Source organism: Pipistrellus hanaki (genome assembly GCF_964339955.1).
Source record: "Pipistrellus hanaki genome assembly, chromosome: 16".
In the NCBI taxonomy this organism is placed as follows: Eukaryota; Metazoa; Chordata; class Mammalia; order Chiroptera; family Vespertilionidae; genus Pipistrellus; species Pipistrellus hanaki.
In genome coordinates, this window is record NC_140518.1 from 48,163,198 (window position 1) to 48,177,204 (window position 14,007).

General features: G+C 42.7%; 1 protein-coding gene across 9 annotated transcripts in view; it reads left to right on the forward strand.

Annotated features, from left to right (window-relative positions):
* Positions 1–14,007, forward strand: part of SPECC1 (sperm antigen with calponin homology and coiled-coil domains 1) — a 212,778-nt gene that overhangs the window by 130,235 nt on the left and 68,536 nt on the right. For all 9 annotated transcript variants that reach the window (XR_014792949.1, XM_084861498.1, XM_084861501.1 and 6 more), the window contains 3 exons: positions 3,768–3,975; positions 11,964–12,037; positions 12,417–12,595. Coding sequence is in view for 8 of the 9 variants with exons in the window: in XM_084861498.1 (XP_084717624.1) it covers positions 3,768–3,975; positions 11,964–12,037; positions 12,417–12,595 (461 nt within the window). In the remaining variant the exon portion in view is untranslated. The remainder of the gene's footprint in view (positions 1–3,767; positions 3,976–11,963; positions 12,038–12,416; positions 12,596–14,007) is intronic.

Genomic DNA, 14,007 nt, shown 5'->3' on the forward strand with positions numbered 1-14,007 from the left:
GTGATATGTCAGCTCCTGGTGAAACAGCCTATGACTTCATGCTGGAAAGGAAGCATATAAAAAACATATAAACAGAGACTGTTTTCCTGCTCCCACGCAAGTCAAGAGAGGCACGTTGAGGCAGCTTAGGGAAGGCCTGCAGCTCCTCACCGGGAAGCCTTCGAGGTGGGCAGTTGCCCCAGGAAATGTCCCAGCCCTCAGCCTGAAGTCTGCTCTGCAGCAGGAGCTAAAGCTTAAGGAGAATCAACTATACAACCAGAAAGCCCGTTACTCCTTTATTAGGTCAGCTGTGACAGCATGTGGCCCAGAATACATGGCAGTCACGTGTTGGCATGACTGTTGTTTCACCCCTCTGGTAGGGCTCTGCTCTTGAACCCATGTGAAGAGGGATGGGAGCTCAACCTGAGGGTTTGACAGTGCGAGATCCGATGTTTGAGTAGGGATGGGCTTGCCAGTGGGACCAGAATCACAGTCTGTGCTCCAGCTCCCTGGGCTCCATGTAGCTCATAAGAGGGAGGGGCTGCTTCCTCACGTGCACCCAGTGTCACCTCTCCTCTTTGGGTTTCCCTGACTGACTCCCTTTCCTTCTAAGGGCCTAGTTTTCTCTTTACACAGGTTAATATCTTTCATGAAGTCAGACCTGAATACCATTCTCTTTAACTTGTGGGACTTGTCTCTGAAGCCTAGCATTCATCCCTCCTGGGTGAGCACTGAGGGTCTCCTAGAGAGTTCCCAAAGTATGACACAGTCTTCTGCCCTCCTGGAGATGTCCATAGCCATTTTTCTTTTTCCATAACAAAAGTGTACACTAGGCCAAAACTGGTTTGGCTCAGTGAATAGAGCGTCGGTATGCAGACTGAAGGGTCCCAGGTTCGATTCCGGTAAAGGGCATGTACATTGGTTGTGTGTACATCCCCAGTGGGAGGTGTGCAGGAGGCAGCTAGTCGATGTTTCTCTCTCATCGATGTTTCTAACTCTCTATCCCTCTCCCTTCCTCTCTGTAAAAAATCAATTTTATATATATATATATATATATATATATATATATATATATATATTTTTTTTTTTTTTTTTTTTTTTTTAAGTGTACACTAAACTAGCAGACCCTCCTTGCACTGGCGTAGCAGCATTGCAAAACAAATAGGTCATGCCAGAATGAAACAGGGCTCTCCATCAGCCGTATCTCTTCAGAACAATGTCAGGATTGAGCAGGAGTTTTGTAGTCAACTTAGATGTAAAAACAAACACAAGAAAAATAACACACATTCTTACTCATAGTAAAGTTACTCAAGCAATCATTCCAAGATTATTTACTTTCATAATATATATAATTTTAACATTGTGACTTCTTCCATATATAAGGTATTTAATAAATACTTGTTGAATGAGTAAATGAATCAATGTCAGAAACTTGCAACAGAATTAGGAGAGAGGCTGCTTTAAATATATTCATATATTTTTAAAATGATGTTTATCATCATCCTATATAATAAAAGGCTAATATGCAAATCGACCTAACTGCAGAATGGCTGGTTGCTATGATGCATGCTGACCACCAGGGGTCAGATGCTCAATGAGGAGCTGCCCTCTCGTGGTCAGTGCACTCTGACATGGGGAGCGCTACTAGCCAGAAGCCCTGAGCCAGGCTCACGGCTGGCGAGTGCAGCAGCGTTGGTGGGAGTCTCTCCTGCCTCTGCGGCAGCACTAAGGATGTCCAATTGCCAGCTTCCTTAGGGGGAGCAGACCTAAACCATGGGTCAGACATACCCCAGGGGCTTCCGGACTGTAAGAGGGCACAGGCTGGGCTGCGGGGAACCTCCCCCTCTCCCCGAGTGTATGAGTTTCGTGCACTGGGCGTCTAGCATTTTAATAATAACAGCTAATATTTTAGTGCTTATGTGCTAAACACTCTTATAACCTTTGGATTATTTAATTTCATCATAATTTTATGGTATAGATACTATCATCTTAATTTTTTTTAGTTCAGAAAACTCAGGTTGAGAATAAGTTATTAGGCTAATTAACTGACAAAGCTAAGAAGTTGTTAGGTCTGACCCCAAACTCTTGCTCTTTTTTTTTTTTTTTTTTTTTTTTTTTTTTTTTTTTTACTACAGTTTACATTCATTATTATTCTACTAGGGGCCTGCTGCAAGAAGATTCCTGCAAGACTTCTGGCGGGCTTCCCTCGTGCCACACCGCTTCTCCCGCCCACACCTCTCCCGCTGCGGTGGGCGGGGCGGGGATCATGCCTAAACTGGCAGTTGGACATCCCCTGAGGGGTCCCAGATTGGAGAGTGTGCAGACTGGGCTGAGGGACACCCACCCTTGCACGAATTTTGTGCACTGGGCCACTAGTAATAAAATAGTTAGTATATTCAGACAGTGGGATGCTGTGCAGCAATGTATATCAATATGAATATATCTCAAAAACAACTTATAAAAGCATAATAAGCATAGTATAATACATGGCAAAACACAATACCATTCTATCTAATAAAGAGAGAATATGCTAATTGACCCTCACACCATCACAAAGATGGTGGCACACACAGCCAATAAGGAGAGGATATGCTAATTGACTGCCATGCCCTCAAAGATGGGCAGGATCTGGTCCCCTCAGCCCCGCTGGGGCGGCAGGCACGCAGCAAGGCCAGGCCCACCTCACGCGCCTGCCTCCAGAGTCCCCCAGTCCCCTCAGCCCCCGAGCCTCCCAGGGCCGGTCCAAGATGCAGGCAAACCTTGGATGACAGCTGCCCAGCCACTCAGGGCTGCCTGAGGTGTAGATACCAGAGCCGGCTGAGGCTTGCGCTGCCGGCAATGGCAGCAGCAGAGGTGTGATGGGGCATTGCCATCCCCTGATCGCTGGGTTGCCTCCCACCCCTGAGGGCTCCTGGACTGTGAGGCCAGGCTGAGGGACCCCCTCCAGTGGATGAATTTTCATGCACCAGGCCTCTAGTATAATATAATGCAGTATAATACAGCACACTGCAAAAGCATAGTATAATATAACATCATCTGTGTAAAAATTGTATGTATAAAAACTATGGAAGGAATGACCACATACCAATTTTAGAATAATGCATATTGCTCTCTAGGGTGGGAGAAAGTTGAGGTCTTAACAAATCTTATTAAAGTAAAAATATTTAATAAATGTTGGCAGAATTTTACCATTGTTAAGTCTGTATGATTATCTCATCACTTTTGGTGCTTTTCTGTATATTTTAAATGTTTAATGATTAAAAATTGGAAAGGTAAAATGTATTTCTGTGCTGTGACACTTTTCTTTACCTGATGCCTGCACATTTCTATGTTCTGTGCCTTCAGCTGGTGTTCTCTGTGACATTAATGTTATATAACTCGAAGAGAATCCACTGGAGCCACAAGTATTTGATGGTGAAAGAAATTTGGGGATGTCAGGATTTATAGTGTTGTTCTTGTCTTACCAGCAGGTGGCGCTGCTCCGTAGCAGATATGAGGTAAGGCAGCCGCCCCAGCCTCCTGGTGTGAAGGGCTGCTTTAGACCAGATGCCTGAAAGGAGGACATTTAAGTATGTGCAGCCTCCTTTATGTTAGTAGGAAGGGGTACAGAATCCACCCATTTGTCCTTGTGTATATATCACATTTCTCTGAGTATTTATAGCCTTAGCTGTGTCTGTGCTGCCAGGCAGGGCATGCACTTCCTCTGCTGTTGTGTTGAGGAGTCTGATGCTAACGTGTGGAGAACTGTTTCCTGTTACGTTGACCAGGGAACTTTCCTTTTATTTTAGGTGGAGAAGGATTATTCTTACTTGAAGGAGATATGTGATCATCAAGCGGAACAGCTGAGCAGAACCAGCCTCAAACTACAAGAGAAAGCATCAGAGAGTGATGCAGAGATTAAAGACATGAAGGAAACTATATTTGAATTGGAAGATCAGGTGGAACAGCATCGAGCTGTCAAGTTACATAATAACCAGCTCATCAGTGAGCTAGAAAGTAAGTGAAATCTAGCCCTGGGTGAAAGGTCGGTCAGGAGTGGATATAAAAGAAACCAGCAGCAGTGGGTAACTGGGGGATGGTATGCAAGAATGTTTATGAAAAGCCTCTTCTTAGTCTCCTAAGAAGAATGCAGTTATAAAGACAGAATAATTAACCTCTGAAACTACATTGAAAACTGGGTGATACAGAAGAAAAGATGGTTGTACGTGAGTCAACAGTGTGGGGTGTTAGGTATACTGTGTGTGAGCCACACTGCTGAGCACACTTGTCAGGCATAACAGTGTGTCCTCTTTTAGGATTGATGGCTGAAAAGATGGGTGACAGATGGTCAGGGTATCTGAACAGTGTGTGTCCTTGGTGCGGGAAAACAATGTCAACATGTGTCCTATTGATGGTAGGATATCAGATGACTTAAAAGGTGGCCATTTTGTTACTGAAGAGGCACCAGAATATGGCTTATTTACAAAGTCATTGTTTGCTTTGAATAGGGAAAGACATGTTTAAAAGTGATCAGTTAAATATTGCCTGCTTTGTCCAGATTAAGCCTTATTAAATGATCTTTTAATGTGTTTTGCTTTTGTAGCAAAATAATTAAGCAGAGATCTTTTAGTGATACTAACCATTGCTAAAAATAGCTTAGGTCAAACTGATCATTCATGGAATCCATATCTGTGAGTTCACCCACTTGCCAAAAGTTACTTGTAACTTCAAAATCAGAGTTCTCGACACCTCCACGGTCATTTGCGGACCTGCTCAGGGCAGTGGAAATTTGAACCTCCCAAAGTGCACCCCAGCTCAGGTTGAACTCAGTGACACCTTCTCACTTTATTTCTCCCATGTAAACAAGTCTTTTTCATGGTTTACTTAGTGCCATGATTTTTGCAGTTTTTGTTGGTGATTTCACTGTTTAAAATGAACCCAAGTATAGTCCCCAAATGCTGTGTAGTGTCCCAGGGCACAGAAAAGCTGTTATGTGCCTTATGGAGAAAACAGGTGTGTTAGACCAGCTTTGTTGAAACCCGATTCTAGTGCTCTTGGTGTGAATTCAGTCTTAGCAAATTAGCAGTGTTCATTGAATCATTCAGCGTTAACCAAAACTTAGAGGAAGTTCACCAATCTGTACATAAGATTGCTCCAGAAGGTGCTAAAAGTGTGTGGTATTTGATGAAGCTGTGGAAAAGTGGCCAAATTTGTAGCTTCATGTAGTGACAGCCAATTAAAAACCACACACAAAAAAACGTAGAGGACTGCATTACTACTGTAAAGCAAAAAGCAGACAAATTGGAAATCACATTTTCCAGGATCAGGAAAGGGCTAAACTCTTCTCAGTGGGTGGTGGCAGGCTTGCATGGCTCAAGGGCAACGGAGCGAGTGAGAAACGTTAAAAACTTGCAGGTGAGGCAGGTTCTGCAGATCAGGAAGCTATGGGAAATTTTTAAACATACCTGCTGACTGTTATGCAGGAAAAGGGTTATATGGGCCAGCAGGTTCCAGCAATGATGGGAGGGGCTTTTTTTTTTAAACAAAGACACTGACAAACAAGCTTATTGTATAAAACATACATAGTTCCCTTCTGGGCACAGGGCTAGAAAAAGCAGACCTTAATGCACATCTTGGTCTTTTCCAAAGGCACCCAGCCCCAGCAGAGGGAGCCACAGGCTGTGGATTCCTAATAGCTACAAGCAGGGTACTCAGGGTCAGTCACAAACAGAGTCTGACATTGTCCTGCACTAGAGATTAGAAGCCATAGTAGATCTATTGGGTCGGCAACTAAGTAATTGCGGATTTTTAAAAGCAAATCAAAGACAATTTTTTCATGGAACTAAATAACTTTATTCTGTAATGTATTGCCCATTTTGATCAATGACCTTTTGCCATCTTTCAGGCAGCATCATAATCCCACGTTCAAAAAACTTCTGGTTTTTATTAGCAAAAAACTGAATCAGGTACGATTTGACATCATCATCATTATTGAAATTTTTACCATTCAAGGAGTTTTGTAAAGATCGAAACAAAAAGTAATCAGATGGTGCAAGGTCAGGACTATATGGTGGATGTGGCAAAACATCCCAACCAAGCTCCATTAATTTTTGCCGAGTGACCAAAGATGTGTGTGGCCTTGCATTGTCATGATGGAATACAACACCTTTTCGATTTGTCAATTCGGGCCGCTTTTCTTCAACTGCATTGTTTAATTTCGTTAGTTGTTCAATGTAGACATCAGAATTGATCGTTCGGTTGGGTGGTAAGAGTTCAAAGTAGACAATTCCTTTGTAATCCCACCAAACTGATAACAAAACCTTCTTTTGATGAATATCAGCTTTTGATGTTGTTTGAGTTGGTTCACCTGGCCTGCTCCACGATCTTTTCCGCTTGATATTGTTGTAAACAACCCATTTTTCATCGCCAGTTATCAGTCGTTTTAAAAATGGATCATTTTCATTACGTTTCTTTAGCAAATCGCAGCTGCTAATGCGTTGCGTTAACTGTGATTCTTTCAGTTCGTGAGGAACCCATGTATCGAGTTTTTGAACATAGCCAAGTTGTTTTAAGTGATTTTCAATGCATGTATGTGATACATGAAGCTTCTCTGCAATCTCACGTGTTGTACTGTGACAGTCTGAATTGATTATTGCTTTGATTAGGGCGTCATCAACTTCAACTGGACGACCAGAGCGTTTTTCATCTTTGAGTGAAAAATCACCAGAACGAAATTTGGCAAACCAATTTTGACACTGCCGTTCTTTTAAGGCTTCGTCACCATAAACAGCACATAACTTTTTATGAGCTTGCGATGCGTTTTCCCTTTGCGGAAATAAAAAAGCAAAATATGACGAAAATGTTCCTTTTGATTTTCCATTTTTCAATGAACGCCAAACGAAAACTACAAAACAGATCAAAAAACTTTTTTTACTGATTAACAGCTGAATAGCCAACTATCAAATAACAAAATGTGTTTTACATTTGTACTACGTCTGCAAACCTAAAAATTCAACTGAAGCCATATATGTGTGAAACCCGCAATTACTTAGCTGCCGACCCAATATTTAATACACAGACACAAACCCAAACAGGCAGCCCCCCCCAAAAAATAAGCTTGAAATGAAAGAACAAGAGAATTCTCCAGAAGAAGAGCTAAATTAAGCAGAGGTAAGAAATTTATCAGACATATATTTCAGAATAATGATGACAAAGAGACTCAATAGCATGAAAAAAAATATAGTAACTATGAAGAATGACATTGCACCAATAAGGAATACAGTGGAAGGAATACATAGCAAATTAGGAGAAGCCAAGGATTGGATCAGTTAATTAGAAGACATGATAGAAAAAAATCAATCAGAGGCCCAGAAAGAAAAATCATTGAAAAAAACAGCAGGACAGCGTAAGGGAGAAGTACAAAACATAACAATATTCACATAATAAGTGGGACAGTACAAAACATAACAATATTCACATAATAAGTGTACCAGAGGAGGAAGAAAGCAAACAAGGGAGAGAGAATGTGTTTGAAGAAGTAATGGCAGAAAATTTGCCTAACCTGGTGAAGGAAAAAGTCACACAAGTTTAGGAGGCACAGTAAATCCCAATGAAGAAGAACCCGAACAGGCTCATGCCAATACACATCATAATTAAAATGTCAAAAATTAAAGACAAAGAGAGAATATTAAAAAGGCAGCAAGAGAAAAGCAATTCTACCAAGGAGCTCCCATAAGGCTGTCAGCTGATTTCTCATCTCAAACCCTACAGGCCAGAAGGGAATGGCATCGAGTACTCAAGGTAATGGAAAGCAAGGATCTAAAACCAAGATTACTATATCCAGCATGGCTGTCATTCAAAATAGACAGTCAAATAAAGAGCTTTTCAGACAAAAAAAAAGGCTAACGGGGTACATCACCACTGAGCCAAAGGGACTGTTCTAATGAGAAGGAGAAACAGAGAGAGAAACCTAGGCATACAGTGCCAGGGTGTTACCCTGCATCTATAAGGGTTCAGGAATCTGGAAAAGGGACTGCGAATAAATGAAGAGGCTAGAGAAGAAATATGAATTTGGAAGGCATATTGGGGGAGCCAGAAGAAGCTTAGTAGGAGTGACTAAGTTCCTCGATTATTCACACATCTTTCCCTCTAGCAAAACAGATATACATATCAAAGGTAAAGTTTGGTAAACAATAAAAAGATTATCAGGTTGGGGAACTGCCTTGGGCTGTTCCAGCAGCAGGCAATAATATATGCAGATTTTCAGAGCTGCTGAAGCTATCCATCAGCCTTCTGATAAACTTCTCTCCCTTATTATGCTAACAACTGGAATTTGCTTCCAGCAATAATGTTAAAATGGCAATAAATAAATACCTATCAATAATAATGCTAAATGTAAATGGATTAAATGCTTCAATCAAAAGACATAGGGTAGCTGAATGGATTAAAAAACAAAACAAATGACCCAGCTATATGCTGTCTACAAGAGACCCACCTCAGAACAAAAGACACACACAGGATGAGAGTGAAGTGATGAAAAAAAAATTTCCATGCAAATAGAAAATAAAGCTGGAATAGCAATACTCATATTCAACAAAATAGACTTTAAAATGAAGGTCATCACAAGGACAACAAAGGTCACTACATAATACTAAAGGGATCGATCCAACAAGAGGATATTATCCTGGTAAATATATATGCACCCAATATAGGAGCACCTAATTTTATTTATATTATATATATATATATATATATATATAAAACTTCTAGAGGACTTTAATGGAGAGATGGGCAACGACACAGTCATAGTAGGGAACTCTAACACGCCTCTGACTTCACTGGGTAGATCTTCCAGACAAAAACTTAACAAGGACACAGTGACTCTAAAGGACACACTGGATCAGATGGATTTAACTGAACATTTATAGAACATTTCACCACAAAGCAGCATTCTTCTCAGGTGCACATGGGTCATTCACAAATAAAGTCCACATGTTAGGACATAAAACAAGTCTCTGTAAGTTCAAGAAAATTGAACTGGCACAAGAATAGGCATATAGAACAATGGAACAGAAAAAAAGAACCCAGAAATTGGCCCAAGCAAATTATAATGCTCAATTGTTTGACAAAGGAAGCAAGATAATATATATGGGAGTCAAGAGATGTTTTTGGGAAAATTGGACAGATACATGGAAAAAAATTTAACTAGACCACCAACTTACACCACACACAAGAGAAAACCCAAAATGGATAAAAAACTGAAATGTAAGTTGTGAAATCATAAAAATCCCAGAAGAAATCATAGGCAGCAAAATCTCAAACATCTCTCTTAGCAATATGTTTACAGATACTTCTACCAAGGCAAAGGAAACTAGGAAGAAAATAAATAAAGGGGACTGCATCAAAATAAAATGTTTCTGCACAGCAAAAAAATAAAAAATAAAAATTACCAACAAAATGAAAAGAGAGCCAGTGTATTGGAGAACATATCTGGCAATGAATGATACATCTGATGAGTTAATATCCAAAATATATAAAGAACTCATAAAACTTAACAAAAGTAAGACAATACAATTGAAAAATGGGCAAAGGTACTAAATAGTCACGTCTCCAAAGAGGACATACAGATGACCAAGGGACATATGAAAAAAATTATCTGAGTCACAATCATCCAAGAGATTCAAATCAAAGCAACCATGAGGTACCATCTCACACCTGTCAGACTGGCTACCATCAATAAATCAATAAATGACAAGTGCTGACGAGGATGTGGAGAAAAGGGAAACCCCTAGTACATTGCTGGTGGGAAGGCAGATTGGTGCAGCCACTGTGGAGAACAATACAGGGTTTCCTAAAAAAATTAAATATGAAATTGCCATTTGACTCAGTGATCCCACTTCTAGGAATATACCTAAGAGACCCAAAAAAACAATCAGAAAGAATGTCTGCACCCTATGTTCATAGCAGCACAATTTACAATAGCTGACATCTAGAAACAGCCAAGTGCCCATCAGCAGACCAGTGACTAGAAAGCTGTTGTACATTATACCATGGAACACTATGCAGCTGTTAAACAAGAAGGATCTCTTACCCTTTGAGACAGCATGGAAGGACCTAGAGAGTATCATGCTGAGTGAAATAAGCCAGTCAGAAAAAGATAAGTTTCACATGATCTCACTCATATTTAGAATGTAATGAATAAAATAAACTGATGAACAAAATAGATCCAGAGACCTGGATGGATGAAACAGACTGGAATCTGAGAGGGAAGGCAGGGGAAGGTGGGTGGGTGGGAAGAGATCAATTAAAGATCTTATATGCATGCATGCATAACTCACAGGCCTGGGGTGGGCGATGGGAAGTGTGCTAGGGTGGGGGGTGGAGGTGTGCTATAAGAGTTCATTGGGGGAAAAGGGGGTCATATATCATACTTTCAACAATACAGATATAAGTAAGTAAGTAAATAAATAAATCACAAATAGCATTTTATTTCATGAAAATGTGACCAGAGCCTCACAGGACCTTAACCCTGTATTTCCTGTGAAGCAATAGTTTAATATTTTCTCATTGGGTTTGTGTGGCACCTCCATGTAATCAACAGATGATGAGAATTGAGTGTGTATCGTTCTCCTTGATAAGGGGAGTGCCGGGGTCCAGTGTTTGGGGCCTAACATATGGGCTCAGTGTCTTCAGGCTGACCTCAGTAGTCATGCTTGAGCATGCAGCGGAATGCCCAGCACCATGGCCAGTGACCAGTGGTTAGTGTGTACTTCAAACAGCATCATACTTGAGAAGTAGAAAGTCAAGAGAAGTCCAGTTTGGTTTGGTTTTTCACTTAGTGATACACTGCTGCTGAGAATTCTGTTGTGTTGTCCCAAATTCTTCAAAGTTGGCACAGGTATACCACGCAAGAAGCATGTTAACAATGTCCACACATGTCAGGCAGACTCCTGCACCTGTGTCATCACAGATGAAGCCGGGCAATAACACAGACCATGCGTCCTTTTAGCTTCCATCAGGGTTATTAAGGTATTATTAACATCTTTTCACTAGAAGGCCCAGGGACACACAAACCCAGCCAAGGATAATCACTCCTCCTCATAAAATCCTTGAGAGAAATGGACAGAAAAGTGAACTCATTTCTATAAAATGTTCTCATTTTGCAGCACTGACCCAAACACAAATTCTTGGGCCTCACATGCTAAATTAGAGTTTTCAGGGGAGGACCTGAGCCTGTGGGACTTTTTAAGCTTCTCTGATAAAACAACTCTGATTCATATTCTTAATAGACAACTGCTGCTCTTTAGTGGATCAGGAGGAAGCACTGAAGGATTGTAACCAGGTAGAGGACATGATCAGATTCAGAGTGAAATGACTCTGGCAGTAACGTGGGGGAATTGGAGACAGAGTGAGGAGCTAAAGATGGCCTGAGTGAGGGAGAGGAGGTCAGTCACGAAGGCTCTTGAAGCACACACACCGCCTTCCTCTGCCCTGGACCCACCTCCGTGGTCAGTCTGCGGCTAGGACATCTGTGCTTTTGAAAAGCTTCCCAAAGTGACTATGAGGTCTCACTGTGATTAAGAACTGCAGATCTGGAAACGGGCCTAAAGGCTCCGTGGTAATAACTAGTCACATCTTCTGTCTGCCACCCAGAAGCCTCACAGCGGAAAAGGGCATTCAGGACGATGTGCACAAAACTCAGGGAGGCCAAGAGCGAGTGTCTGTAGTGTGAGTAGCTGTGGCGGTCTCTTCCACAGCGCCATGTTGTGTACAGCCTGTCATCTGGGGTAGCCTGACCAAAACCCACGTGGTTCTCAGTTCACTGTGCTCTCTCTGAGAAGAACCTCCTGCTGGCTCCTGGCGTTCAGGTGCCAGAATGGGATTCTCAGGAGAGCGGGGGTTTTAACGCTGTTGCCGAATCCGGAGCCGCTCCTTCGCTGCCTTCCTTACCTTTCCCCAAGAGTCTCGCAGCTCTGCCAACTCCTGTCTGACCTCTTTGTTCCTAGGCAGTGTGATGAAGCTGGAGGAACAGAAAGCAGACCTGGAGAGGCAGCTGAAGACTCTGACCAAGCAGATAAAGGTGAGATGCGGTGACAGCCGGGATGGGGAGCTTCTCCAGCCCTTCACCCGAATCACCCTCTGAGGTTGGAAACCTTTGAAAAAATACCCTGACTACTCTCGCCAGCCTGTTTTTTCATAGCGCATTTCCATGGGATGGGCCCCCAGGTCCGTGTTGGCAGGAAGTAAAGGTAAAGCAGCCATTCAGTGTCAGGATGGAGAGCTCTGATGGCACCAAGGCCTGAATCCCACCTGCGCATTTTCCCTGTAGTGGGATGCCAGCGCCTCACTAAGACTGCCCAGCTGGTCTTTCTCAGTGTTGGGCATGGGGGACCAGAGCCCCCGCCAGGGTGCCAGCCCCAGCGGGCGTCTGATGTGTGCGTGTGCTCTGGCATTCTCAGGAGGAAACCGAGGAGTGGAGGCGCTTCCAGGCGGACCTGCAGACCGCGGTGGTGGTGGCCAATGACATCAAGTGTGAGGCCCAGCAGGAGCTGCGCACTGTGAAGAGGCGGCTGCTGGAGGAGGAGGAGAAGAACGCGAGGCTGCAGAAGGAGCTGGGGGACATGCAGGGCCACGGCAGGTTGGTTATGAGTGGGGCACCTGAGTCTGAGGGTCCCGAACAGTGCGTGGCTTCTCGCTAACCACCTTGCACGGCCGCCCGTGATGCTTTCTGTCTGTGCTGATGTTGTACCCTCTCTACCTCTCCTGCCATGCACACCAGGAACATTCCCTCCCGGACTGGTCACTGCCATTCTCCGGTGTAGGGTGTTGAGAAAGCTCTAGCCAGTGTCTCCTGGGCTGAGAGACGGACAGTCGTGCCGGGTGCTCCTGAGGTCTTCGTGTCCGCCGTGCCGGGCCGCGCTCACTGGCAGGCTGCAGCAGCACGGGCGCGCTCGGTGCGGGAAGTGTCGCCAGGTGCAGGGCTTGTCCCTCCTGGCCCTGGGACATGCTTCTGCAGGGGCAGCATCTGCAGGCTGCCTCAGGAAGTCTCTGAAACAAGCCACTTTGTTAAAAAGAATGAGCGTGGGAAACACACATATGGCTAATCTATGACTCTCTTCTGTTCTTGAGGGAGGGAAAGCACAGAGTATGGCCCCAGAAAACTTTCACAGCAAAATTTCAGGGGGAGGTATTCCTAACGTTAATTATGGTTTAAAATTTAAATGATTTACAAACAAGATTATAAATAATATTTCGGACTTGAACTAATGCAGTGTTATATTTCCCCAATCAGGAATAAATGTCCTTAACTTTGAAATTATTGGATATTAAGAAAAGATTTTGAATTTTCAAATGTCTCCCAAATGTAGTATTTTTAAAAATATATTTTATTGATTCCAGAAAGGGAGAAGGAGAGAGAGAGAGAAAAAAAACATCGATGATGAGAAAGGATCATTGATCACCTGCCTCCTGCACTCCCCATAATTGGGATCAAGCGCATAAACTAGGCATGTGCCCTGAACAGGAATCGAACCGTGACCTCCTGGTTCATAGGTGGATGTTCAACCCCTGAGGCATGCCGGCTGGGCTCACAGGTACTTTAAATGAAAGTTAGTTGGTATGAATGCTGATTTCACGGTTTGCCCTTTTCCTGTGTTTTCAGGATCAGGAGGTTGTTCATTGGCTAGATTTTGAGTCTGATATGTTATGAATTTTATGACATTGTAACAAATAGATTTTCTCAGCTTTCCGTTTTGATTCTCTTACCAAACTTGCTTCAATCAATCCCTCATTATTTTGTTGTGACTTTTCTATAAAATAGCCTCTAAGGCAGTGGTTCTCAACCTTTCTAATGCCTCAACCCTTTAATACAGTTCCTCATGTTGTAGTGACCTCCAACCATAAAATTATTTTCGTTGTTACTTCATAACTGTAATTTTGCTACTGTTATGAATCGTAACGTAAATATCTGTGTTTTCCGATGGTCGCAACCCATAGGTTGAGAACCGATAGCAGAGTTGCCTAAGACCATCGGAAAACACAGATAAAACA